Source organism: Bubalus bubalis, chromosome 11 (genome assembly GCF_019923935.1).
Source record: "Bubalus bubalis isolate 160015118507 breed Murrah chromosome 11, NDDB_SH_1, whole genome shotgun sequence".
NCBI lineage: Eukaryota > Metazoa > Chordata > Mammalia > Artiodactyla > Bovidae > Bubalus > Bubalus bubalis.
In genome coordinates, this window is record NC_059167.1 from 26,202,799 (window position 1) to 26,228,671 (window position 25,873).

Here is a 25,873-nt window from a genome sequence, read left to right on the forward strand (position 1 = left end):
TAGTCCGCCAGGCTCCTCTGTCCATGGGATTCTCCAAGCATGAATACTGGAGTGGGTTGCCATGCCCTTCTCCAGGGGATCTTCCCAACCCAGGGATCAAACTCGCGTCTCTCATGTCTCCTGCATTGCCGGGCAGGTTCTTTACCATTAGCACCACCTGGGAAGCCCTCAGTCTATTATTCCCCCCCCACCACATCCCACCTCCATGTGCTGCCCCACAGTCCTGGCTGGAGGATACTATCTGTATGCTGCAGCCAGTCGCTCTCCTTGGCCCTGACGTCAGCAGCACTAGCTCTAAGATGGACTGTATCTGTCGTGACCACCTGCACAGGCAGGCGAAGGGCAGGGGGGTGTGCTTTTTGCTGGGTCTTACAGAAGGGGTCTGTCTGTGTGGTTACAGAAGAAAAGAAAAAAGCCAAGAATTTGAGACATTCACTGTGCTTGCTGATTCCAGAAAAGAAACGAAAGAAGAAGCATTCTCTTCCCTAGGTATTCAATTCAACAATTGTTTATTGAACTCCCACGGTACTGTGCACAGAATAAGTAGTCTTTACTTCAAAAAGGCTTCCAGTTCAGTACTGGAAATGAGATAAGGACATAAGTGGCTACAAGATGATGAAAAAAAAAAAAGGGTAGGTTTCATAAAGAAAAAACATATAAAATGTTCCCGAGGCTCTAAAGAGGTTGGGGGAGGCATCTCATTCAGAAAGAAATGATCAGGGGAGGCTGCACGAACAGGTGGAACTTGAGGTGGGGGCCCTGGAAGAGGGAGAATGTTTTTACAGGTAGAGGAGAAGAGGAGGTGAAGTGATGGTGGGAAGACAGTTCAGTCAGAAGAGAAACAAAAGGAACCAAAACAGGACCATCCAAGAGAACTTAAGAGTCTTTGTACTGTCTAATAGGAAGCAACAAGCCACATGTGGGGTACTGAGCACTCGCAATGTGGCTACTGTAACTGAGTAACTAAATTTTAAACTTTGTAAATTTACGTTTAAATGGGTGTAAGTGACTAACAGCTTTACTACATCCTACAGATGAATATAAAGCATGCAGGGGAACTGACAAGTCAGGGACTTGGCCTGGCTGTTAGGAATGAAAGAGGAATGGTCAAGAAGGGATCTGGGATGCCAGCTGAGAAATTTAACTCAATTTAACACTCAAAGGGAACCTGCAGTAACATGGGGAGACTTGGAGGACATTATGCTAAGTGAAGTAAGTCAGACAAAAAGATGAATACTGTACAATCTGACTTGTATGTGACACTCTAAGGCCTCCACCAAAAAAAAAAAAAAAAAAAAAGCCCTGAGCTCATAGATACAGAAGACAGACTGGTAGCTGCCTAAGGTGGGAGGTGGAAGGGGATGGCAGTGAAATGGGTGACAGGGGTCAAAAGGCACAAAGCTCTAGTTATAAAATGAGTAAGTCATGAAGATGTAATGTGCAGCCTGATGACCTTAGTTAATAATACTGTATTGCCTTATGTGGCAGCCTGAATGGGAGGGGAGTCTGGGGGAGAATGGATACATGCGTATTACAGCTGAGCTGCTCTGCTGTGTACCTAAAACTATCACTACATTGTTAATCAGCTATAGTCCAACATAAGATAAGTTGTTTTTAGTGTAAATAATAATACTGCATTGCATATTTGAAAGTAGCTACCAGAGAGGATATTGAAACTTCTCATCATAAGAAAAAAAATTTGTGAGTACATATAGTGCTGAATGGGCTTCCCTGGTGGCTCAGATGGTAAAGAATCTGCCTGCAGTGCAGGAGACCTGGGTTCAATCTCTAGGTCAGGAAGATCAAGAAGGAAATGGCTACCTACTCCAGTATTCTTGCCTGGAGAATTTCATAGACAGAGGAGCCTGGTGGGCTACAGTCCATTGGGTTGCAAAGAGTCGGACACAACTGAGTGACTTTCAATTTCACATGGTGCTGAATGTTAATTGGACTTACTGTGGTGACCCTATTGCAGTATATACAAATACTGACTCATTACACTGCACACCTGAAATGGATAGAATGTTACGTCAGTTATACCTCAATTAAAAAAAAACTGGCACAAGAAACCTCTGAGGATTTTCAGCTGAGAAAAAAAATAACTACAATCATGGCTTTAGAAAAATTATCTGACCCCACCAGGTATTCGGTGTGTGTTTACAAACTGGACTGGTGAAAACACTTAAGTGGGAATAGATGAAGCAGGAAGACAGGGTAAGACACTGTTAAGAGTCAGCCGGGGGCGGTGGGGTGGGAGCTAGGTTCAAGAGGGAGGGGACATATGTATGCCTATGTCTGATTCACACTGGTTTGTTACTAAAGAAGGTAAATCCGTAAGCATGTGAAACAGTGAGAATGACTAACCAGAGGGAAGGAAAAATTAACTTTTATGGGAAAGCAGGATGCTGATAAACAAAACTGTTCAAAGCATGGTCCAAAGGCTTCTTGGGATAGACCACCTCACTCCAGAGAAGATGCATGTTTCACAGTCTGAGAGCAAGGAAAACAATTTCTGGGATGAGGAATAAATGGTAGGATGTAACAACATTCAGCTTCAGCCTTGAATTTCAGCCAAATCTTCTACTTGGCAGTGGCTCTGAAAGGCTGAATAGATGGATGCCTCCTCGGTATCATTCCTGACATCCCTGGACCAGGGCATGGTCAGTGGTCTGGGGAGTGTGTGTGTGTTTCTATCACATCCAATCAACATCATGACCTCAGAGACACAAACGAGCTGTGTCACCTAGATTAATCGCTAACATCTGAATATTCACTTTAGCTAACAACGAAGGTTTGTTCCTGCAATATAATACCAAAATTTTTAAATTTGACTGATGAAATGTTAAATATTGTAATTGTGACAGTAATTTAAAATGCTGATTAAAGTTTCATATCTCTTCTTATGTCCCAGAAGTTCATTCTACGGTGAAGATGTTCGGCCCCAGCCTTATATTGATAAGCTGATCTATATTCTATTATTCACCCACAATGTGTAATGTCTCTATATTAATTAGCAGGCTGTGACATAAGATGCTAATTAGCATCCTTTAAAACACTCATTTTCATAGGCAACAATGATAAAATGGGAAATGTCTGATTCCTGAAATAAACCCAGAGCCCTGATGTATTCTATTTCCACAAAGGAGGAACATTTTTTGTTTTCTACCCACATCTGACCTAAAGACCTATGAATCAAGGGACTTCCCTCCTTTACTGCCCTCCACTGCTGCTGCTAAGTCTCTTCAGTCGTGTCCGACTCTGTGAGACCCCATAGACAGCAGCCCAGCAGGTTCCCCCGTCCCTGGGATTCTCCAGGCAAGAACACTGGAGTGCGTTGCCATTTCCTTCTCCAATGCACGCAAGTGAAAAGGGAAAGTGAAGTCGCTCAGTCGTGTCCGACTCTTAGCGACCCCATGGACCACAGCCTACCAGGCTCCTCTGTCCATGGGATTTTCCAGGCAAGAGTACTGTAGTGGGGTGCCATTGCCTTCTCCGTGTCCTCCACTACCACTCCCCAAACACAGCTTCTTCTCAGATTATAACCTCCCAATCTCCCTCCCATCTCAGTAAGGATAAAGGGAAAGCCCAAGACTTCTACTCTTATGGTGGGTGACAAGGGAATGTCAAATGATCAAAGGTCCTCTGGGAACACAGAGGACCTATGTCCACAGTGGACAGAGACTCAGAGAACAACAGGTGAGTAATCACAGTGCAACTCTAACCACAAACCCCTCCTGAAGCCACCGTGCCCCACAGCATTACCAAGTCCCACCACCTCTGGGAAAACAGCCTGTACTGGCCAGAGAGCTCCTTCTCCCCGAGCTGTTTACATAAACAGTGTCATTTGCTAAGCTCCAGCTGCCACTCATGACAAGAGCCATAATTCATTTTCTGAGGTCGGGGCTTTGGGTTAATGCAGAGATTTAGGTTAGCAGTTTGGAAAAAGACTTCTCTGCTTAGCTGATGCTTTCCTTTTCCAGGGAAGGAAGATGAAGAGAATTTTTCCACCTGGCTTTCCCTTTTTCTGACTCTTTTTCTGTCTTGGTGAATCAGAGTTTTCTAGCTAAACTTCTTTTTTAGGGAAATAGGGACAAAAAACAAAGACACAAAGTTAACTGAGGCTAGAAATATTTGTAATGCTCCAGTAACTCCTGCCTGGAGAATCCCGTGGACAGAAGAGTCTGGAAGGCTGCGGTCCATGGGGTCGCTGAGGGTCGGACAGGACTGAGCAACTTTACTTTCACTTTTCACTTTCATGCACTGGAGAAGGAAATGGCAACCCACTCCAGTGTTCTTGCCTGGAGAATCCCAGGGACGGGAGAGCCTGGTGGGCTGCCATCTATGGGGTCACACAGAGTCGGACACGACTGAAGCGACTTAGCAGCAGCAGTAAGTGAAAGACAGACTGACCCAGAGACTGACTTGCCAGGAGTCAGTGCGTGAGGAGGTATCAGGAAGTTGGGAGACGTGAACAAGATCAGGCCAGATTTTAGACCCATAAGCTTCCCACCCAGAGAGAACCAGCCAGTGGCCCAACTACTCTATGTTCAGAGATTGTCTAGGAAAAGTTGTAACATCAATGTAAAATGATAAGCAAACACAACTTGAACTACTGATGAGGAAAGATCGCACAGGGTGGTTTCAGAGAAGCAATCTGTGATTAGAAGAGAAATGCCCTTATGAAATTCTAGTGTGATACATTACAAAACTGGGGGGTGAGGGAAATGAAGGTTCAAATTATTAAGTTTCTGTTTATAGTCCCCCTTTTGGAATTTCTGCCTCAAAAGAGCTTAGAAGGCTTCAACTTGCTAAGCACCAAGGAAAACAAAAGGCATTGTATCTCTCACTTAAACTGTGGCCCCGAGAATCCGCTGCACAGCCGCCAACAAGGGCCAGGCTAGGAGAGGCTCAAACGCCCCACATTTCCCAGTCAAGTCATAACACACACCAAAGGAATCCATCCTTTTCCATCCCCCTGACTCTATATCTGTTTCAAAGTGTTACATGAGAAAGAAAAACTTGAGAGTTCTGAACACCAGTGCAGAGGGTCAGAACTAAGCTACAGGATCACAAACTTTTTCTCTCTCTCCATCTTCAGAGCTCAGAGTTCAGGCTCTGAGGGGGATCCCCATGTAAGACCTGATGGCTCAGCTCAAGTGCACAGCTCCTCCAGTCGGTATTCTAATAGTGCAGGAGCTGGGGTCAGGAGCATCTTCAGGGAGCCACAGGTGAGGAAACACCAACCTCATAGCTACAATACCGCGAGGCTGTTCAAGCTCAAGGAGGAAAGAAGAAAGGCTCCCACGGGAGATGGTATTTCCCAGATCCACTCAGACTGCTAACCACAGCTTACCTTGGTACAAGGTGGTTGAACTTGTAAGAACTGAAGACCTCTTGGATCTTTTCTTCTACTTTTGCCTGGTAAGGATGTAGCAGATGGGAGAGAGAAAACAAAAACAGTTAAGACTTTTATCAGCTTTTTGTTCCTCTTGCCACAAATGCCTACTGGCTAGAGTTCCTTGGTGTGGCTTTGAACCTAACAGCATGATATGACTGCATGCAGGAGCTCTGCAGGATGACAGGTTTGGGACAAGGACAGAAAGAATGATCTGCACCACGTTAACATCACAACCCACTTCTCCAGTAAACTAATCCGTAATATCCAAACGAATGGCGGTTCTGTGGTTTGGCATCCCGACACCAGCTATTCGGAGATAAAGACAGATCCCTTTTGCTTGATCTGTCTTGCCTGCTCTATGAAGTTGTTTAGGTGTTCGTTAACTGGTCATTCTCAAATACTCAATTTCTGCCAAGGGTCCTACTTCTTACTGTCAGATTTAATAATTTAAATACAGATTGAACAGTATTAAAATTCCTGAAGGGATTTACAAGAATATTGATCGTGGAGACACCAAAGAAACAGCACATCTGATTATCAGACCTGTGTCACACAGCAACTCCACAGTCCCATAAAACGTAGACTCTCAGAAAGTCAAGTTGCAAAGGAAATGAGATGACCACTCTCCTCTGAAGACCACAGCATGATGTGGTCACCAGCACAGCTTCCGTAGGGAAAGAGCACAGTAGTACCGGAGGGGACTGACCAGCAGGACACAGGGTTTCAGCTTCACAGCCATCCTTGCTTTGTGAGGCCAGTCCTTGCTGAGATTCCAAGATACGTAATAATGTCCTCTCATTGCGGTTGTTCAGTTACTAAGTCATGTCCAGCTCTCTGCGACCCCATGGACTGCAGCACACCAGGTTTTCCGGTCCTTCACTATCTCCCACAGTTTGCTCAAATTCATGTCCACCAAGTCGGTGATGCTATCTAACCATCTTGGGAAATATAAAAAATGTATTATTTAATATTTCTGAAACACTCACTGAGTTAGAGCTTCCAGCTCCTTTGACAAGTGTGCAAGAATCAAGATGAGGGGAGCAGTGATGTGTATCAGCTAAAACAGCAGCCAATCTAAAATTCGTTTATATTTGGTTTCAGGATATGCTTTGGTATTTGCCTTTGAACATGAGTTTGAGGGACTGTCTGGCTAAGAATTTACAATACTTTAAAAAACAGACTGAAGTCACTATGAGATTGTCTCATGAGGAGTAAGAAAGTCGTCCCAGACTCCTCAGGACTCTCTCCCTGCCAGACATTGATATGGGACTAATGCAAAGCACCAGACTCAGGGGAACACAGACTGCATTGTCAGCCATGCCTCCCTTGGTATATGCTGAACAAGATTAAAAAGAAAGAAACATATGTCAGGAAGATTATTAAATAAAAAGATGTGTGTACCATATACTGGGGGGTTGCTGTTTTGTTTTTTTATAATATACTGTTATAGTTCAAGTGAACTGATGAATTCTGAATAAAACAAAAAGCAAATAGGAGGAAAACTCACTTCCTGTACCTAAACACAAATCAATTCACATCCATATGACTTAATAATATTCAGAGGCTAATGGATGAGCATTCTAACTGACGTAAGACCCCCAGGAGGCAAAGCTTCCAGCTGAGAACTTCTTAGGGAAGTCCCACCATTAGTCACCATTTGGGCAACATAAGCAGCCAGGAACAGGTGATGAAAACCGAGGTTTATTTCTAAAGTAAGACACCTAACAGAAACACAGGTACGTCATACCTGCAAAGAAGAAACTGCTTAAACCATTCCCAACATAGTCTCATTTCTCTTCTGGTTTCCTAATCACTCCTCTTCAGAATGAACAAGTGACAGTCCAGTGAAGTTAGTAACTGACTTGTGTCCGAAAATATACATTATAAATTCTAATAAATACCAGAGTATTTCAGATCAGCTGTTCATGATAATGAACAAATAATTCACTTTATTTTCTCTTAAGAATGGGTACGTTTTTCCAACAGTTTTATCAAGATATAATTCATATACCATTCAATTCACCCATTTAAAGTGTATTATTCAGAGGTTTTTAGTATATTCACAGAGCTGCGTATCATCACCGTAATCAATTTTAGAACACTTTCACTACTCCAAAAAGAAACCCCACACCCCTAAGCAATCACCCTCAATCCTTCCAGCCCCTGTCAATCACTAATCTATTTTCTTTCACTATCCATTTGGCTATTCTGAATATTTTATATAAATGGAATCAGTTGATGAGCATTTAGGTTGCTTCTACATTTTGGCTATTATGAATAATGCTGCTATGAATATTCTTGTCCAAGTTTTTGGATGGATGTATGTTTTCATATGTATATACCTAATGAAATTTCCCAGGTGGCGCTAGTGGTAAAGAACCTCCCTGTCAATGCAGGAGACATAAGAGATATGCATTCAGTCCCTGGGTTGGGAAGATCCCCTGGAGTATGAACTGGAAACCCACTGCAGTATTCTTGCCTGGAGAATCCCATGGACAGAGGAGCCTGGTGGGCCATAGGCCATAGGGTCACAAAGAGTCAGACACAACTGAAGTGACTTAGCATGCATGCACGCATGGAACTGAGAAGGACCCTTTGGGCCTCCTGGGGACAGGAGCCTTTCTCTGCCAGCACCCCTTACCCATTCCTTGTTTGTAGGGAAACAGACACCAGCCTCCATGATCTTCCCTGATTTCCAAAGGGCAGATTCAAATAGCTGCTAATCAGGGAAGGGAGGAGATGCAGAGATAAGGGGGTGTTAGCCAGGAAAGGACAGTGCAGCCTGGGACAGGGTCCTGGTGCTGTCTCAGCTCAGTTCAGTCACTCAGTCCTGTCCGACTCTTTGCAACCCCATGAACTGCAGCACTCCAGGCTTCCCTGGCCTTCACGAACTCCTGAAGCTTGCTCAAACTAATGTCAGTTGAGTTGGTGATGCCATCCAACCATCTCATCCTCTGTCGTCCCCTTCTCCTCCTGCCTCCAATCTTTCCCAGCACCAGGGTCTTTAACAGTGAGCTAGTTCTTCGCATCAGGTGGCCAAAGGATTGGCATTTCAGCTTCAGCATCAGTCCCTTCAATGAATATTCAGGATTAATTTCCTTTAGGATTCACTGATCTCACAGCTGAGAAAAGAAGAGAAGCTAAAGGCAAAGGAGAAAAGGAAAGATATACCCATCCGAATGCAGAGTTCCAAAGAACAGCAAGGAGAGATAAGAAAGCCTTCCTCAGTGATCGATGCAAAGAAATAGAGGAAAACAAGAGAATGGAAAAGACTAGAGATCTCTTCAAGAAAATTAGAGATACCAAGGGAACATTTCATGCAAAGATGGGCACAATAAAGGAAACAGTATGGACCTAATAGAAGCAGAAGACATTAAGAAAAGGTGGCAAGAATACACAGAAGAACTGTACAAAAAAGATCTTCATGACCCAGATAACCATGATGGTGTGATCACTCACCTAGAGCCAGTCATCTTGGAGTCTGAAGTGAAGTGGGCCTTAGGAAGCATCACTACGAACAAAGCTAGTGGAGTTAATGGAATTCCAGCTGAGCTATTTCAAATCCTAAAAGATGATGCTATGAAAGTGCTGCACTCAATATGTCAGCAAATCTGGAAAATTCAGCAATGGCCACAGAACTGGAAAAGGTCAGTTTTCATTCCAATCCCAAAGAAAGGCAATGCCAAAGAAAGTTCAAACTACTGCACAGTTGCACTCATCACACATGCTAGCAAAGTAATGATCAAAATTCTCCAAGCTGGCTTCAACAGTACATGAACTGAGAACTTCCAGATGTTCAAGCCGGATTTAGAAAAGGCAGAGGAACCAGAGATCAAATTGCCAACATTTGTTGGATCATAGAAAAAGCAAGAGAATTCCAGAAAAACATCTACTTCTGCTTTACTGACTACGCCAAAGCTTTTGAGTGTATGGATCACCACAAAAATTCTTGACGAGATGGGAATACCAGACCACCTTATCTGCCTCCTAAGAAATCTGTATGCAGGTCAGGAAGCAAGTTAGAACTGGACGTGGAACAACAGACTGGTTCCAAATTGGGAAAGGAGTACACCAAGGCTGTATATTATCACCCTTCTTTTTTAACTTATATGCAGAGCACATGCGAAATACTGGTCTGGATGAAGTACAAGCTGAAATCAAGACTGCCAGGAGAAATATCAATAACCTCAGATATGTAGATGACACCTCCCTTATGGCAGAAAGCAAAGAGGAACTGAAGAGCCTCTTGATGAAAATAAAGGAGAAGTGTGAAAAAGCTGGCTTAAAACTCAACATTCAAAAAACTAAGATCATGGCATCCAGTCCCATCACTTCATAGCAAATAGATGGGGAAACAATGGAAACAGTGAGAGACTTTATTTTCTTGGGCTCCAAAATCCCTACAGATGGTGACTGCAGCCATGAAATTAAAAGACACTTGCTCCTTGGAAGAAAAGCTATGACCAACCTAGACAGCATATTAAAAAGCAGAGACATTACTTTGCCAACAAAGGTCCGTCTAGTTAAAGCTATGGTTTTTCCAGTAGTCATGTATGGATGTGAGAGTTGGACTATAAAGAAAGCCGAGTGCGGAAGAACTGATGTTTTGAACTATGGTATTGGGAGAAGATTCTTCCGAGTCCCTTGAACTGCAAGGAGATCAAACCAGTCAATCCTAAAGGAAATCAGTCCTGAATTTGGAAGGACTGATGCTGAAGCTGAAACTCCAATCTTTAGGCCACCTGATGTGAAGAACTGACTCATCTGAAAGACCCTGATGCTGGGAAAGATTGAAGGCAGGAAGAGAAGGGGATGACAGAGGATGAGATGGTTTAATGGCATCACCAACTCAATGCACATGAGTTTGAGCAAGCTCCAGGAGTTGGTGATGAACAGGGCAGCCTGGTGTGCTACAGTTCATGGGGTCTCAAAGAGTCAGACATGACTGAGCTACTGAACTGAACTGAACCAATCTCACTGCTATCCAAGGGACTCTCAAGAATCTTCTCCAACACAATTTAAAAGCATCAATTCTTTGGCACTCAATCTTTATGGTCCAACTCTCATATCCATACATGACTTCTGGAAAAACCATAGCTTTGATTATATGGACCTTTGTCAGCAATGTGATGTTTCTCCTTTTTACTACACTTTCCAGGTTTGTCATAGCTTTTCCAAGGACTAAGCGTCTTTTAATTTCATGGCTGCAGTCACCCCATGATCCGCAGTGATTTTGGAGCCAAGAAAATAAAATCTGTTTCCACTTTTTCCCCATCTATTTGCCATGAAGTGATGGCACCAGATGCCATGATCTTTTTAATGTTGAGTTTTAAGCCAGCTTTTTCACTCCCTTCTTTCACCCTCCTCAAGAGGCTCTTCAGTTCTTCACTTGCTGCCATTAGAGTGGTATCATCTGCATTTCTGAGGTTGCTGATATTTGTCCCAGTAAACTTGATTCCAGCTTGTAATTCATCCAGCCCAGCATTATTTTCTACTTCACCCAAAACTCTGCCTCTGAGATCCAATTTGGCCCTAGTGCCCAAAGGCCGAGTTTTTGGCATCACTAGGAGTGAAACTGCTGGATCATATGATATATTAATGTGTAATCATTTGAGGAACTGCCAGACTTTTCAATAGCAGTCATACCATTTTATATTCCCATCAGCAGTATATGAGAGTTCCAGTTTCTTCATATCCTCAGCAACATGCTATTATGTGTTTTTGATCATAGCCATCCTAGTGTTTGTGAAGTAGTAGATGAAAGTGAAGGAGGAGAGTGAAAAAGTTGGCTTAAAGCTCAACATTCAGAAAACGAAGATCATGGCATCTGGTCCCATCACTTTATGAGAAATAGATGGAGAAACAGTGGAAACAGTGTCAGACTTTATTTTGGGGGGCTCCAAAATCACTGCAGAGGGTGATTTCAGCCATGAAATCAAAAGATTTCATGGCTTACTCCTTGGAAGGAAAGTTATGACCAACCTAGATAACATATTCAAAAGCAGAGACATTACTTTGCCAACAAAGGTCCATCTAATCAAGGCTATGGTTTTTCCAGTGGTCATGTATGGATGTGAGAGTTGGACTGTGAAGAAAGCTGAGCACCAAAGAATTGATGCTTTTGAACTGTGGTATTGGAGAAGACTCTTGAGAGTCCCTTGGACTGCAAGGAGATCCAACCAGTCCATCCTAAAGGAGATCAGCCCTGGGATTTCTTTGGAAGGACTGATGCTAAAGCTGAAACTCCAATACTTTCGCCTCCTCATGCGAAGAGTTGACTCATTGGAAAAGACTCTGATGCTGGGAGGGATTGGGGGCAGGAAGAGAAGGGGATGACAGAGGATGAGATGGCTGGATAGCATCACTGACTCGACGGACGTGAGTCTGAGTGAACTCCGGGAGTTGGTGATGGACAGGGAGGCCTGGTGTGCTGCGATTCATGGGGTTGTAAAGAGTCAGACACAACTGAGAGACTGAACTGAACTGAACTGAAGTCACTATAGTTTTGAATGCCTTTCCCTGATGGCTAATGATATTGAGCATCTTTTTACAGGTTTATTGGACACTTGTAGATATTGTTTGGAGAAATGTCTATTCAGATCTTTCTTCATTTTTTAAACTGGGTTATTTGTCTTTTATCAATGAACTGTAATAAATCTTTATGTATTCTAGATACAAGTTCCCTGTCCTACTCCCATTCTATGGGTTGTTTTTAGGAACTGGTGTCTTTTTTAATAGAAAACAATCACTTCAAAGCACAAAGTATGATTTTCAGAGTACAACTTTTAAAATAGTACTAGCAACAAGCCTATAGTTTTTGAACAAATAGTAGTGGATTAATACAGAATTAAAAACTAGTCATCTGAGGATGAGAAAATGAAAGTAATCGCCAAAGCATGCAACATCCTCTTCTGCTTCCCCTTCTCTGCATGTCATCTGCCAGTGTTATATAAATCTGAGTAATTTTGTCACTGGGAAGATATAAGCATTCTTTCAATGTTCTCATTTGCATAGCAGAAGGAAAGGAAAAAAGCTAGTTGTTTATAAAAGAGTTAACATAGCGGGCCTGAGACTGCTATCCTTAGGAAGGCCTCCTTGAAAGGTAGATCCCTGCTGGAGTCTGGGAGCCTAGAACATGCCAAGGTTCCCACCATTCCCAGAGTTCATAAGACTGGCTCACTGAGCTTTAACTGTATAAGCAAGGTAGTTTATGCTAAGCAGCTATTTTCCTTCTGGGAGCCTGGAATTATTCTAAAAAGAGGGTGCTGGTTTTTAGTGACCAGGCCCACTAAAAACCATGAGCAACAAGTCTCTAACGGGCTTCCCTGGTAGTTCTACATGTGTGGTCACAGTTTGATACTGGAGAAATTAAACTCCTTCTCCGTGACTCCACTGGGAGAGGACTCTTAGACACTTGTCCTAGATTCCTGCAGACTCCACCCATGAGCCTCTCCCTTGGCTGATTTGCTTTCTAGCCTTTTGCTATAATAAGTCATCACCGTGAGTACAGCTATATTCTGAGTACTCTGAATCTTTGTGTAAGCAGAAAAGGTAGAGGTCCCCAGAGAAAGAAAATCCGACATGACTTTCCTGACATAAGAGAAGCCATTTTTGGCCTAAGCCATTCTGGGATCTAAGCCTGGCCACAATACTTGCCCTTGAACAGGTCTCAGTAATCTAGGATCTTAAGAGACCAAAGAATGCAGAAACTATAAGGCAAGAAAAATAATAGGAGCAAAGATAACACATCAGTTGTGAAAATTCCTAGTTCTCTTTTAATGGTAAAGAGTAGCTTGAGGCCTCAACCACCAGATCTACTGGGATCAAAGGCTGACGATGCTGATCTTTACTGACGCTTCTGACTTTAATCAACTAAAGCTTGGACTCAAGCCTAATCATGAATATGCATGTACCCTAGTAAAACTTCCCCAGCTTTGCTGTTAAGGGAGACACTGCCTTGGGAAAGATTCCCCAGTGTTCTCCCTATTTGTAGTAATAAATCTTTCCTTCTTCCAATCTTTGACTTGGCTGTGTCTTTTGGCTCAACATCCACCAAGAGGGAAACCCAGTTTTCAGGAAACATTAGTAGTGCTCAAAATTCTCCAAGCCAGGCTTCAACAATATGTGAACCATGAACTTCCAGATGTTGAAGCTTATTTTAGAAAAGGCAGAGGAACCAGAGATCAAATTGCCAACATCTGCTGGATCATTGGAAAAGCAAGAGAGTTCCAGAAAAACATCTATTTCTGCTTCAATGACTATGCCAAAGCATTTGACTGTGAGGATCACAACAAACTGTGGGAAATTCTGAAGGAAATGGGAATACCAGACCACTTGACCTGCCTCTTGAGAAAACTATATGCAGGTCAGGAGGCAACAGTTAGAACTGGACATGGAACAACAGACTGGTTCCAAATAGGGAAAGGAGTATGTCAAGGCTGTATATTGTCACCCTGCTTATTTAACTTATATGCAGAGTACATCATGAGAAACGCTGGGCTGGGTGAAGCACAAGCTGGAATCAAGATTGCCAGGAGAAATATCAATAACCTCAGATATGCAGATGACACCACTCTTATGGCAGAAAGTGAAGAAGAACTAAAGAGCTTCTTGCTGAAAGTGAAAGAGGAGAGTGAAAAAGTTGGCTTAAAGCTCACCATTCAGAAAACTAAGATCATGGCATCTGGTCCCATCACTTCATAGCAAATAGATGGGGAAACAGTGACAGGCTTTATTTTTTGGGCTCCAAAATCACTGTAGATGGTGACCGCAGCCATGAAATTAAAAGACGCTTACTCCTTGGAAGAAAGTTATGACCAACATAGACAGCATATTAAAAAGCAGAGACATTTACTTTGCCAATAAAGATCCCTCTAGTCAAAGCTATGGTTTTTCCAGTAGTCATGTATAGATGTGAGAGTTGGAGTATAAAAAAAGCTGAGTGCCAAAGAATTGATGCTTTTGAACTGTGGTGTCGGAGAAGACTCTTGAAAGTCCCTTGGACTGTAAGGAGATCCAACCAGTCCATCCTAAAGGAAATCAGTCCTGAATATTCATTGGAAGGACTGATGCTGAAGCTGAAACTCCAATACTTTGGCCACCTGGTGTGAAGAGCTGACTCTTTTGAAAAGATCCTGATGCTAGGAAAGATTGAAGGCGGGAGAAGAAGGGGACAACAGAGGATGAGATGGTTGGATGGCATGACCGACTCAATGGACATGAGTTTGAGTGAACTCCGGGAGCTGGTGATGGACAGAGAGGCCTGGCGTGCTGCAGTCCATGGGGTTGCAAAGAGTTGGACACGACTGAGTCACTGAACTGAACTAGTAGTGAATCAGTGAACCTAAGAGTGGTCTTTGGGCTCTCCAAACATTAGTAAAATTAGAAATTTAGCCTTTGGGACAGAATTAAGAAAAGCAGTCACAACAACTGCATAGTGTCTATAAAATGAGAATTATAATTAAATTCCTTTTTAAAATTTTAGCAAAATTCTCACTTTAAATATAGGAGAATTGAGGGTAAGTATTTAAAAAGAAAGTTACCTAAATCATGAAGAACTCTAACACGGTATAGCTCTCAAGTCAAAATTAGGAAGGAAGGGAGTAAGGAAGAAAGGAAGGAAGATTCAGCTTCAATACAGAGATGCTAAAGCATGTCTGCTTTCCCTGGCCTTTCATTTTGTCTTGAATTTTATCTTGAATTTCCATGTCTCCTTTTTACCTCAAAGCAAGAGACTATCCTGTTCTAGTTAATCTCCTTTAGGCAGGAGAGCCCCACAGGCAAGGCAGCTACAACTGGCTACAATACAAAGGGTTATTAACAGCCCTACAATAAGAGATGATTTTCTCTTGTGTAAACAGCAGAAAGCCCATAGGTTCATTTCTCTTGAGCACAAACCACACAGTCTGTGACCATGTTAATGAAAGTGATTTGGCTCTCTTCGGAGGAGGATGACATCCGAAAGCATCTGTTTCAGAAACACTGCTACATGAAATGTTACAAGAAAGGTCATCAGGATTAGTCATCAGAAAATTTAATCCCAAGGGATTAGCTCTTCAAAAATGTTAAACAACCTGAAATAAAGGATCTTTGATTGGCTCCAGATTCAAAACATACCAGAAAGATATAAAAAGAATCTTGAGAAATTGGGGAAACTGAAAAACAAATGTGAATATTAGATGGTATTAAAGAATTATTTTTAATCTTCTTAGTCAGTCAGTTCAGTTGCTCAGTTGTGTCCGACTCTCTGCAACCCCACGGACTGCAGCACACCAGGCCTCCCTATCCATCACCAACTCCGGAAGTTTGCTCAAACTCATGTCCACTGAGTCGGTGATGCCATCTAACCATCTCATCCTCTGTCGTTCCCTTCTCCTCTCACCTTCAATCTTTCCCAGCATCAGGATCTTTTCAAATGAGTCGCCTCTTTGCATCAGGTGAGCAAAGTATTGGAGCTTCAGCTACAAATCAGTCCTTCCAACGAATATTCAGGACTGATTTCCTTTAGGATGGACTGGTTGGATCTCCTTGCAGTCCAAGGGACTCTCAAGAGTCTTCTCCAACATCACAGTTCAAAAGCATCAATTCCCTGGCACTCAAATTTCTTTACAGTCCAACTCTCACATCCATATATGTACTGGAAAAACGATACTTTTGACTAGAAGGACTTTTGCTGGCAAAGTAATGTCTCTGCTTTTTAATATGCTGTCTAGGTTGGTCATAGCTTTTCTTCCAAGGAGCAAGTGTCTTTTAATTTCATGGCTGTGGTCACCATCTGCAGGGATTTTGGAGCCGCCAAATATAAAGTCTCTCACTGTTTCCACTGTTTCCCCATCTATTTGCCATGAAGTAATAGGACCAGATGCCATGATCTTAGTTTTCTGAATGGTGAGCTTTAAGCCAACTTTTTCACTCTCCTCTTTCACTTTCATCAAGAAGTCTTTTAGTACTTCTTCAATTTCTGCCATAAGAGTGGTGTCATCTGCATATCTGAGGTTATTGATATTTCTCCCAGAAATCTTGATCCCAGCTGGTGCTTCACCCAGCCCAGCATTTCTCATGCTGTACTCTGCATATAAGTTAAATAAGCAGGGTGACAACATACAGCCTTGACGTACTCCTTTTCCTATTTGGAACCAGTCTGTTGTTCCATGTCCAGTTCTAACTGTTGCTTCCTGACCTGCATACAGATTTCTCAAGAGGCAGGTCAGGTGGTCTGGTATTCCCATTTCCTTCAGAATTTTCCACAGTTCGTTGTGATTGGAAGGACTGATGCTGAAGCTGAAGCTCCAATACTTTGGCCACCTGATGTGAAGAGCTGACTCATTTGAAAAGACCCTGATGCTGGGAAAGATCGAGGGCAGGAGGAGAAGGGGACGACAGAGGATGAGATGGTTGGTTGGCACCACCGACTCAATGGACATGGGTGTGGGTAGACTCTGGCAGTTGGTGATGGATAGGGAGGCCTGGCATGCTGTGGTTCATGGTATCGCAGAGAGTCAGACACGATTGATCAACTGAACTGAACTGACACATTCAAAGGCTTTGGCATAGTCAATAAAGCAGAAGTAGATGTTCTTCTGGAACTCTCTGCTTTTTTGATGATCCAACAAATGTTGGCAATTTGATCTCTGGTTCCTCTGCCTTTTCTAAATCCAGCTTGAACATCTAGAAGTTCACGGTTCACATATTGTTGAAGCCTGGCTTGGAGAATTTTGAGTATTAGTTTGCCAGCGTGTGCAATGAGTGCAACTCTGCAGTAATTTGAGCACTCTTTGGCATTGCCTTTCTTTGGGATTGGAATGAAAACTGACCTTTTCCAGTCCTGTGGCCCCTGCTGAGTTTTCCAAATTTGCTGGCATATTGAGTGCAGCACTTTCACAGTGTCATCTTTTAGGATTCAAAATAGCTCAACTGGCATTCCATCACCTCCACTAGCTTTGTTCGTAGTGATGCTTCCTAACACCCACTCAACTTCACATTCCAGGATGTCTGGCTCTAGGTGAGTGATCATACCATCATGATTATCTGATTATTAATCTTCTTAGGTGTGATTTTATTGTCTTTATGTAGAATGTTATCTTAAGAGACGCATGCTTTATTGTTTAGTGGTTAACTGTCAAAATAACTTCATCTTCTTTCAAAATCCAGGGGAAAAAATAGTCATATACATATAGACTTACACACACACAAACATGAATGCACACACCATGTAAACATACAGACACAACCCCCAAAGGAAAACTTGTGTCCTGGCTGGATGATTCATTATTGGGTTATCTCTACTAGGTTATCTCTAGTCTAGTTGTGAGACTAGACTATCTCGTAACTCTGTAGAGATAGAAGTTAATTTGCAGAAAACTGACAGTAATGCAAATAAATTGTGTCCACAGAAATGCAAATTGTATCTAGTAAAGTGCAACTAACTATCACTCTATGACTATTGACCAGTTTTGCATCCATTTGCAAATCTATTTCCACATTCCTATCTGACTATAAATGTATGGCATGTTGAGTTCTTATCTGAAGTACTGGGTTCATCAGTCAAATAAAATCTTTGACAGGTGCTCATTTTATATTTGTATGAGTCATGATCTTATTATCTTTTAAAATTTATCCTTGAACAGTTTATGGGGGTCGGGGAAATTAGGTGGAAGGCAAAAAAATACTATCAATTTTTCTGTATATTTGAAAGTTTTTATAATAAAAAGTTATAAATTATTAAGAATTAAAACAAAACACTTAATATCAAGATTCTGGGCTTCCCAGTGGTGCTAGTGGTAAAGAACCCACCTGCCAATGCAGGAGACTGGGGTTTGATCCCTAGGTCAGGAAGATCCCCTGGAAGAGGGCAAGGCAAACCACTCCAATATTCTTGCCTGGAGAATCACATAAACAGTGGAGCCTGGAGAGCTACAGACCATAGGGTGACAAAGAGTTGGACACGACTGAAGTGACTTAGCATACACGCACCAAGATTTCACCACAACTACTTTTTTGAAAAGTCAAACACATCTGCCCACACACACTGTACATGTATTTATATGTATAGTAGTTAAATAGATGTTGAAATCAATTAGAGACTGCTTCTGTCAATTTAGAAGCAAATATTCTACAATGTAACACTGACAGAGACTATTGTTGTTGTTGTTCAGTCACTCAGAGGTGTCCAACTCTTTTCGACCCCATGGACTGCAGCATGCCAGACTTCCCGGTCCGTCACTATCTCCCGGAGTTTGCTCAAACTCATGTCCACTGAGTCAGTGATGCCATCCAACTATCGCATCTCTGTTGTCCCCTTTTCCTCCTGCCTTCACTTTTCCCAGCATCAGGGTCTTTTCCAATGAGTCAGCTCTTCACATCAGGTAGCCAAAGTACTAGAGTTTCAGCTTCAGCATCAGTCCTTCCAATGAATATTCAGAGTTGATCTCCTTTAGGATTGACTGATTTGATCTCCTTGCTGTCCAAGAGACTCTACTTAATGAAACTTTAATTATGCTCCTCTGAATCCCTGATTGGGAAATCAGGCCTTGACTTTTGTACTTCTGTGTCCATCTTTGCAGTATGAAAAGGCAAAAAGATAAGACACTGAAAGATGAACTCCCCAGGTCAGTAGGTGCCCAATATGCTACTGGAGAACAATGGAGAAATAACTATAGAAAGAATGAAGAGACAGAGCCAAAGCAAAAACAACACCCAGTTGTGGATGTGACTGGTGATGGAAGTGAAGTCTGTAAAGAACAATATTGCTTAGGAACCTAGAATTTAGGTCCATGAATTAAGGTAAATTGGAAGTGGTCAAACAGGAGATGGCAAGAGTGAACATCAACATTTTAGGAATCAGTGAACTAAAATGGACTGGAATGGGTGAATTTAACTCAGATGACCATTATATCTATTACTGTGGGCAGGAATCCCTCAGAAGAAATGGAGTAGCCATCATGGTCAACAAAAGAGTCCAAAATGCAGTATTGGATGCAGTCTCAAAAATGACAGAATGATCTCTGTTCGTTTCCAAGGCAAACCATTCAATATCACAGTAATCCAAGTCTATGCCCAAACCAGTAATGCTGAAGAAGCTTAAGTTGAACAGTTCTATGAAGACCTACAACTTCTAAAACTAACACCCAAAAAAGATGTCCTTTTCATTACAGGGGACTGCAATGCAATAGTAGGAAGTCAAGAGATACCTAGAGTAACAGGCAAATCTGTTCTTGGAGTACAGAATGAAGCAGGGAAAAGGCTAACAGAGTTTTGCTAAGAGAACACACTGGTCATAGCAAACACCCTCTTCCAACAACACAAGACAAGACTCTACACATGGACATCACCAGATGTCCATGGTCAATACCAAAATCAGATTGATTATATTCTTTGCAGCCAAAGATGGAGAAGCTCTATACATTCAGCAAAAACAAGACTGGGAGCTGACTGTGGCTCAGATCATGAACTCCTTATTGCCAAATTCAGACTTAAATTGAAGAAAGTGGGGAAAACCACTAGACCATTCAGGTATGACCTAAATTGAATCCCTTATGACTATACAGTGGACATGACAAACAAATTCAAGGGATTAGATCTGATAGAGTTCCTGAAGAACTATGGATGGAAGTTCATGACTTTGTACAGGAGGCAGTGATCAAGACCATACCCAAGAAAAAGAAATGCAAAAAGGCAAAATGGTTGTCTGAGGAGGCCTTACAAATAGCTGCGTAAAGAAGAGAAGCTAAAGGCAAAGGAGAAAAGGAAAGATATACCCATCTGAATGGAGAGTACCAAAGAATAGCAAGGAGAGATAAGAAAGCCTTCTTCAGTGATCAATGCAAAGAAATAGAGGAAAACAAGAGAATGGAAAAGACTAGAGAACTCTTCAAGAAAATTAGAGATACCAAGGGAACATCTCATGCAAAGATGAGCACAATAAAGGACAGAAATGGTACGGACTTAACAGAAGCAGAAGATATGAAGAAGAGGTGGCAAGAATACACAGAAGAACTATACAAAAAAGATCTTCACGACCCAGATAACCACGATGGCGTGATCACTCACCTAGAGCCAGACATCCTGGAATGTGAAGTCAAGTGGGCCTTAGGAAGTATCACCACGAACAAAGCTAGTGGAGGTGATGGAATTCCAGTTGACTATTTCAAATCCTAAAAGATGATGCTGTGAAAGTGCTGCACTCAATATGCCAGCAAATCTGGAAAACTCAGCACAGGACTGGAAAAGGTCAGTTTTCATTCCAATCCCAAAGAAAGGCAATGCCAAAGAATGCTATCAATTCCCAATTTTCCTTGCTGTATTCAGACTTGAGCCCAATCTCTCTCCCCTATTGCAAAATACCATCATAATAGTCCTCCTTGAATACAGTCTTCTTTAACATGTGTCATGAATAATTTTTTCTTTAACAATACCCCTCCACATCCACTAGCAGAATGACTAAAGTTGAAAAGAGGGACAACACCAAATGTTGGCAAGGGTGTCGAGGAACCAGAGCCCTCACACACTGCTGGTGAGAGTGTAACATGTATGATCACTCTGGAAAAGGCTAGTGGTTTCATTTAGAACTAAACATACACCTACCCTGTGATCCAACAATTCCACTTGCAGGTTTTTAACTCATGAAAGCACATGATCGTAAAAAGACTTCTACAAGAATGTTTATAAAAGCATTATTCATTATATCCAGAATCTGGCAACAGCCCAGTTGTACGTCATTAGGAGAATGGATTTAAAAAACCGACAATGGAAAAAAAAAAACCAAAAACCAACAACAGAAACCTTTAGAGCAAGTAGCCAGAGGCAGTGTATCAAGCTGAGCTTGTTAAAAATATAAATTTTCAGGTCACAGATTTATCGAATCAGAAACTACTAGGATGGGGCCCACCCAGAGGATTCTTTTTAACAAGTCCTCCAGAGGATTCTGACGCATGCTTATGTTTGACAGATCAAAAAGGTTTTCTTTAATAGTCACGGTGGATTTCAGCTCAGAGGCTGATGCTTGAGTTTGACTCCAAATAGGACTTTCTTAATTTATAACTATCTTTTTTTTCAACTGCTCACCACACTTTTCTTCTTCTTAACTAGTAAACGTTAAACAAAGGTGACAAGGTAAAACATTTCCTCTGAACAAATATCCTAATACTTTGAGTACAAGATTCAGCGGGCGGTCAGAGTTGACAGAGTCTCTGTAACCAGCTGGCATTCCTCTCTATCAACGCTGAGATCCTTTATGAATCTTTTATGAACCATGGGTTCTCAACCCTGGCTGCCTATTAGAAGAGCTTAAAAATATCAATGCCTGGGTCCCACCTCCAGAGGTTCTGTTTTAACTGGTTGGGGGTACAACCCTGGAGGAGGGCATGGGGAGGCCAAAGTTCCCCAGCTGATCCTAATGGTCAGCCCGGTTTGAGACCACTGCCCTCACTGCCAACTCCTTGTTTAGAAAACCTTGTTTTAACATCAGGTGTTCCAAAGTAACGAAGGAAAATTAAGTTTAAATCATAAATGAAAATGAAGACTAGAAAAGAGTTCCCAATGGCCCACAGATCCGCAACTATGTTATCAGTAGTAACCCGCATCATTCAAAGGTCAGGCACACAGCATTACTGTGCTAGAATGTTCAGGAAATGTCCTCTAGTAGCATTTTTTTTTTTTTTTTTTGCCATGCCGGGTCAGGTCTTAGTTGTGTTTAGCTACTACATGTGGAATCCAGTTCCCTGACCAGGGATTGAACCTGGGATCCCTGCATTGGGAGTACAGAGTCTTAGCAACTGGACCACCAGGGAAGTCTCTTTAGCAGCATTTTTCATTAAAGAATTCCTAACAGCCCATATACATATGAAAATTTGGTTTAAGGCAGAGATGGGAAAATCCAATATTAAAGGAAAAAACTTGGACAATAAGTGTTGCTAATAAAAACTGCCTTCCGACTTCACATCCTAAAAGTAAATAAGTAAAATCCAGGTTGATTAAACTCAAACATGAAAAACTTGAGTCAAGTGATTAAAAGAGCATATAGGAGAATATCTTTATATTCTTGGGATAGACAAAGATTTCTTCTAAAAGCCCAAACTATAAGGAAAAAGACAAAGAAGAACATAAAAATAAGCAAGATTAAAGGCAAACAAGAGCCTAGGGGAAGACATTTGAAACGTATGTAAAAGATACTATTTTTTCCAAATTAAGACTGCTGACAATAAAGTCTCAGAGAGGGTGATGGCAAAATAGAACTCTACTAATTACTCGCTCAGTCATGTCCATCTCTTTGCGACCCCATGGACTGTAGCCTACCAGGCTCCAGAAAATCCATGGGATTTTCCAGGCAAGAGGACTGCAGTGGGTTGCCATTTCCTTCTCCAGGGGATCTTCCCGATCCAGGGATGGAACCCGGGTCTCCCGCATTATAGGCAGACGCTCTACCGTCTGGGCTGGCAGGGAAGTCCCACTAATCGTAGTACACCACTGCTGCTGCTGCTGCCAAGTCGCTTCAGTCGTGTCCGACTCTGTGCGACCCCACAGACGGCAGCCCACCAGGCTCCTCCGTCCATGGGAGTTTCCAGGCAAGAGTACTGGAGTGGGGTGCCATCGCCTTCTCCGGTAGTACACCAGTAATTCATGCTTAAATTGCTAGAGCCACTGTGGAGGGCAACACAGTAGCAGGTAATAACACTGAAAAGACACAGACCCTACAACCCAGCAATCCTAACTCTGCAATGGAGATATACCTAGAGAAACCCTTGTCTGCCCTCCCAAACCTCTTTAATGTACAACGTAACTTAGTCCTAACAATACGTCTCTCACTTTCTCCAGTCATGAGGCAATTGGTCACTTAGGATATGGCAAAAAGGGAACATAAGAGTTTGGAGTTAAGTCTACTCATTTGTCAAAAGTTTACCCCTGCTTCTGACAGGGCACAGGCTAAGTGTTTCTATGGACAGAATGGTTTTAAGTTTACTGAAGTCAGATTACACATATTGAGGAGTCCCAGAATATGCCATCCCAAAACAGGCCTTTTTGGTATATGGATTATTTTAGGCTAAAGGCCACTGATAACCAGGAGATGAAGAAAAAGCTCTAAAAACAAGGCAATTGTAAAGTAATTAGCCTCCAATTAAAATAAATAAATTTATATTAAAAAAATAATAATAACAAAAATAAATAAAAACAAGGCATTAAGTTTCCTTTTGTAAAGATGTCTCCCTCTCCGTACCAGGGAGTGGAGGACTCCTAACAACTCTAATCAATGGCGAAGGCACTGACTTAAATCTGAATGGCAAACCTAACTAAACAACTCTTGTTTACCATACTTTTCCTGGATCGTTCCCATGAGTTGTCTCCCCAGCCCCAAAGCCTAAAACCCTTTCTTTGTTTTAGCCTAAGGTGGCATATAAGGACATGTAATTACCCTTCCAATGGGTGTTCCCATGTGTACATACACAATGCACATGTCAATAAATTTGTTTATTTTTCTCTTGTTAATTTGTTTTTGATCAGTCTCATTTTCAGGGCCCCATCTGGAGAATCTAAGCTGGGTACTGGAAAAGATTTTTCCTTCCCTACTATATATTTAAATGGATATACAGGAGAAGGCAATGGCAACCCACTCCAGTACTCTTGCCTGGAAAATCCCATGGACGGAGGAGCTTGGAAGGCTGCAGTCCATGGGGTCGCTGAGGGTCAGACACAACTGAGCGACTTCACTTTCACTTCTCATTTTCCCACATTGGAGAAGGAAATGGCAACCCACCCCAGTTTTCTTGCCTGGAGAATATCAGGGATGGGGGAGCCTGGTGGGCTGCCGTCTATGGGGTCGCACAGAGTCGGACACGACTGAAGCGGCTTAGCAGCAGCACATGCACATGCAACTTATATAATATGAACTATTAAATATACGCGCGTGTGTGTGTACATAGTCTATGTACACGGTATAAACTAATATGTGTATCAGTTTGTGGTTTTCAACAACGGAGAGACTATGTGAGAATCTTGGGGTCAGAGATGCAGTGACTGCCCCCAAGTCCCCAAGACTTAGGTGCCATGGCAATACAAATGCAGATCTAGCCATCCACCTGCATTCTTGACAGCTCTGTTTAAAAGACAGCTCATGGAATTTTTCTAGAAGTTCAATCGGAAGCACAGAATAATTTCCATTCATAGCTGAGTGGTTAAAAAAAAACAACTCATACATTTGGTACTTTCTCTTTCACAGCTTCTATCTAAAGCAAATTTCATGCTGCACCAACTTTCGTATCATAGATCATCACTTCACTTCTCCCTACATCTCCCCCTCTCTCCCAGAGAAGGCCCATTCCAGAAAGCAGAGTTGCTGCCTGAGATTCACGCAAATGCTGAAGAAGTGGTAAAGAACCATTAATAGATTAAATATAAGAAAAGGATTCATCCTAAAACAATTATCCCTCAGAAAAAACAAGTCACCTTATAGGAAATACAAAGTAACTCTTGCTGTGGGGAGTTCTTTCAATTCTTTATTTTGAATATGAACCAATTGGGGTTGATACATCAGCCTAGAAGAACCTCAGTTAAGGTTGGTTTCGGCTGTCTACAGAGGTCAGCTGATGGTATCAATGAAAGAAGACAAACACACATTTAAATGCCTGGGGATATGAGCTCACACTTCCATGTGTAAACTGCCACTGTAAACCCTTTCAAAGATCCCTTTAAAAAGTAACAAAGTGTTTAAATTGTGAAGATCAAAGATATGCACCAACTGGACACATTGTAAAATAATAATAATTGTAACTTGTGATAAAATATTCAGTTATCTTTTCCATATTCAAAAGGGATGTATCTCGAAAAACTAAAAGTGTGGCCTGCAAAAACATATTCATAGATCTAAGATGTAGCTCCAATGATAATAAAAACATTAAGGTCAAAGATGGATATGAAGAATTGGAAGACAATGTTTTATGAATATGAGGAGGAAAAAGAACAATATTTCTAAATTAGTGTGATTTTAAATAGTATAGATACCTAAATTTAAAATGTAAATCTTGTCAGTAGGCTTTTGGTTTGTTTTGTTGTCTACTTGCTAAGTCGGGTCCAATTCTTGGCGACACCATGGGCAGCAGGACGCCAGGCTTCCCTGTCCTTCACTGTCTTCTGGAGTTTCCTCAGATTCATGTCTCTTGTGTCAGTGATGCCATCCAATCATCTCATACTCTGTCATCCCCTTCTCCTCCTGCCCTCAATCTTTCCCAGCCAGCATCAGGCTCTTTTCCAATGAGTTGGCTTATCCCATCAGGTGGCCAAAGGATTGGAGCTTCAGCTCCTACAAGTATGTGCATACAAGTATACTCCAAAAAGCACTTCAGGGAGCTTTTTAAAAGGAAAACTGGGAGATTTTGATATTTGCACTTTCTTATAGTTGAGCAATGTGATACATGCTGAATGTCAATAAAATAAAATTGATTCACATAGCTAGCCTACTAAGCATTTAACAAGCAAAGCTCTGGT

At 42.0% G+C, this 25,873-nt stretch overlaps 1 protein-coding gene and 1 non-coding gene across 6 annotated transcripts in view; both read right to left on the reverse strand.

Annotated features, from left to right (window-relative positions):
* LOC102408492 (protein farnesyltransferase subunit beta) overlaps nucleotides 1–25,873 on the reverse strand; it is an 80,470-nt gene that overhangs the window by 40,836 nt on the left and 13,761 nt on the right. For all 5 annotated transcript variants that reach the window (XM_025295349.3, XM_025295348.3, XM_006072130.4 and 2 more), the window contains exon 2: nucleotides 5,354–5,418. In XM_025295349.3, the coding sequence (XP_025151134.3) occupies nucleotides 5,354–5,418 (65 nt within the window). The remainder of the gene's footprint in view (nucleotides 1–5,353; nucleotides 5,419–25,873) is intronic.
* TRNAG-CCC lies at nucleotides 22,113–22,185 on the reverse strand. Its single transcript has one exon. It is a non-coding gene; the product is annotated as a tRNA-Gly (tRNA).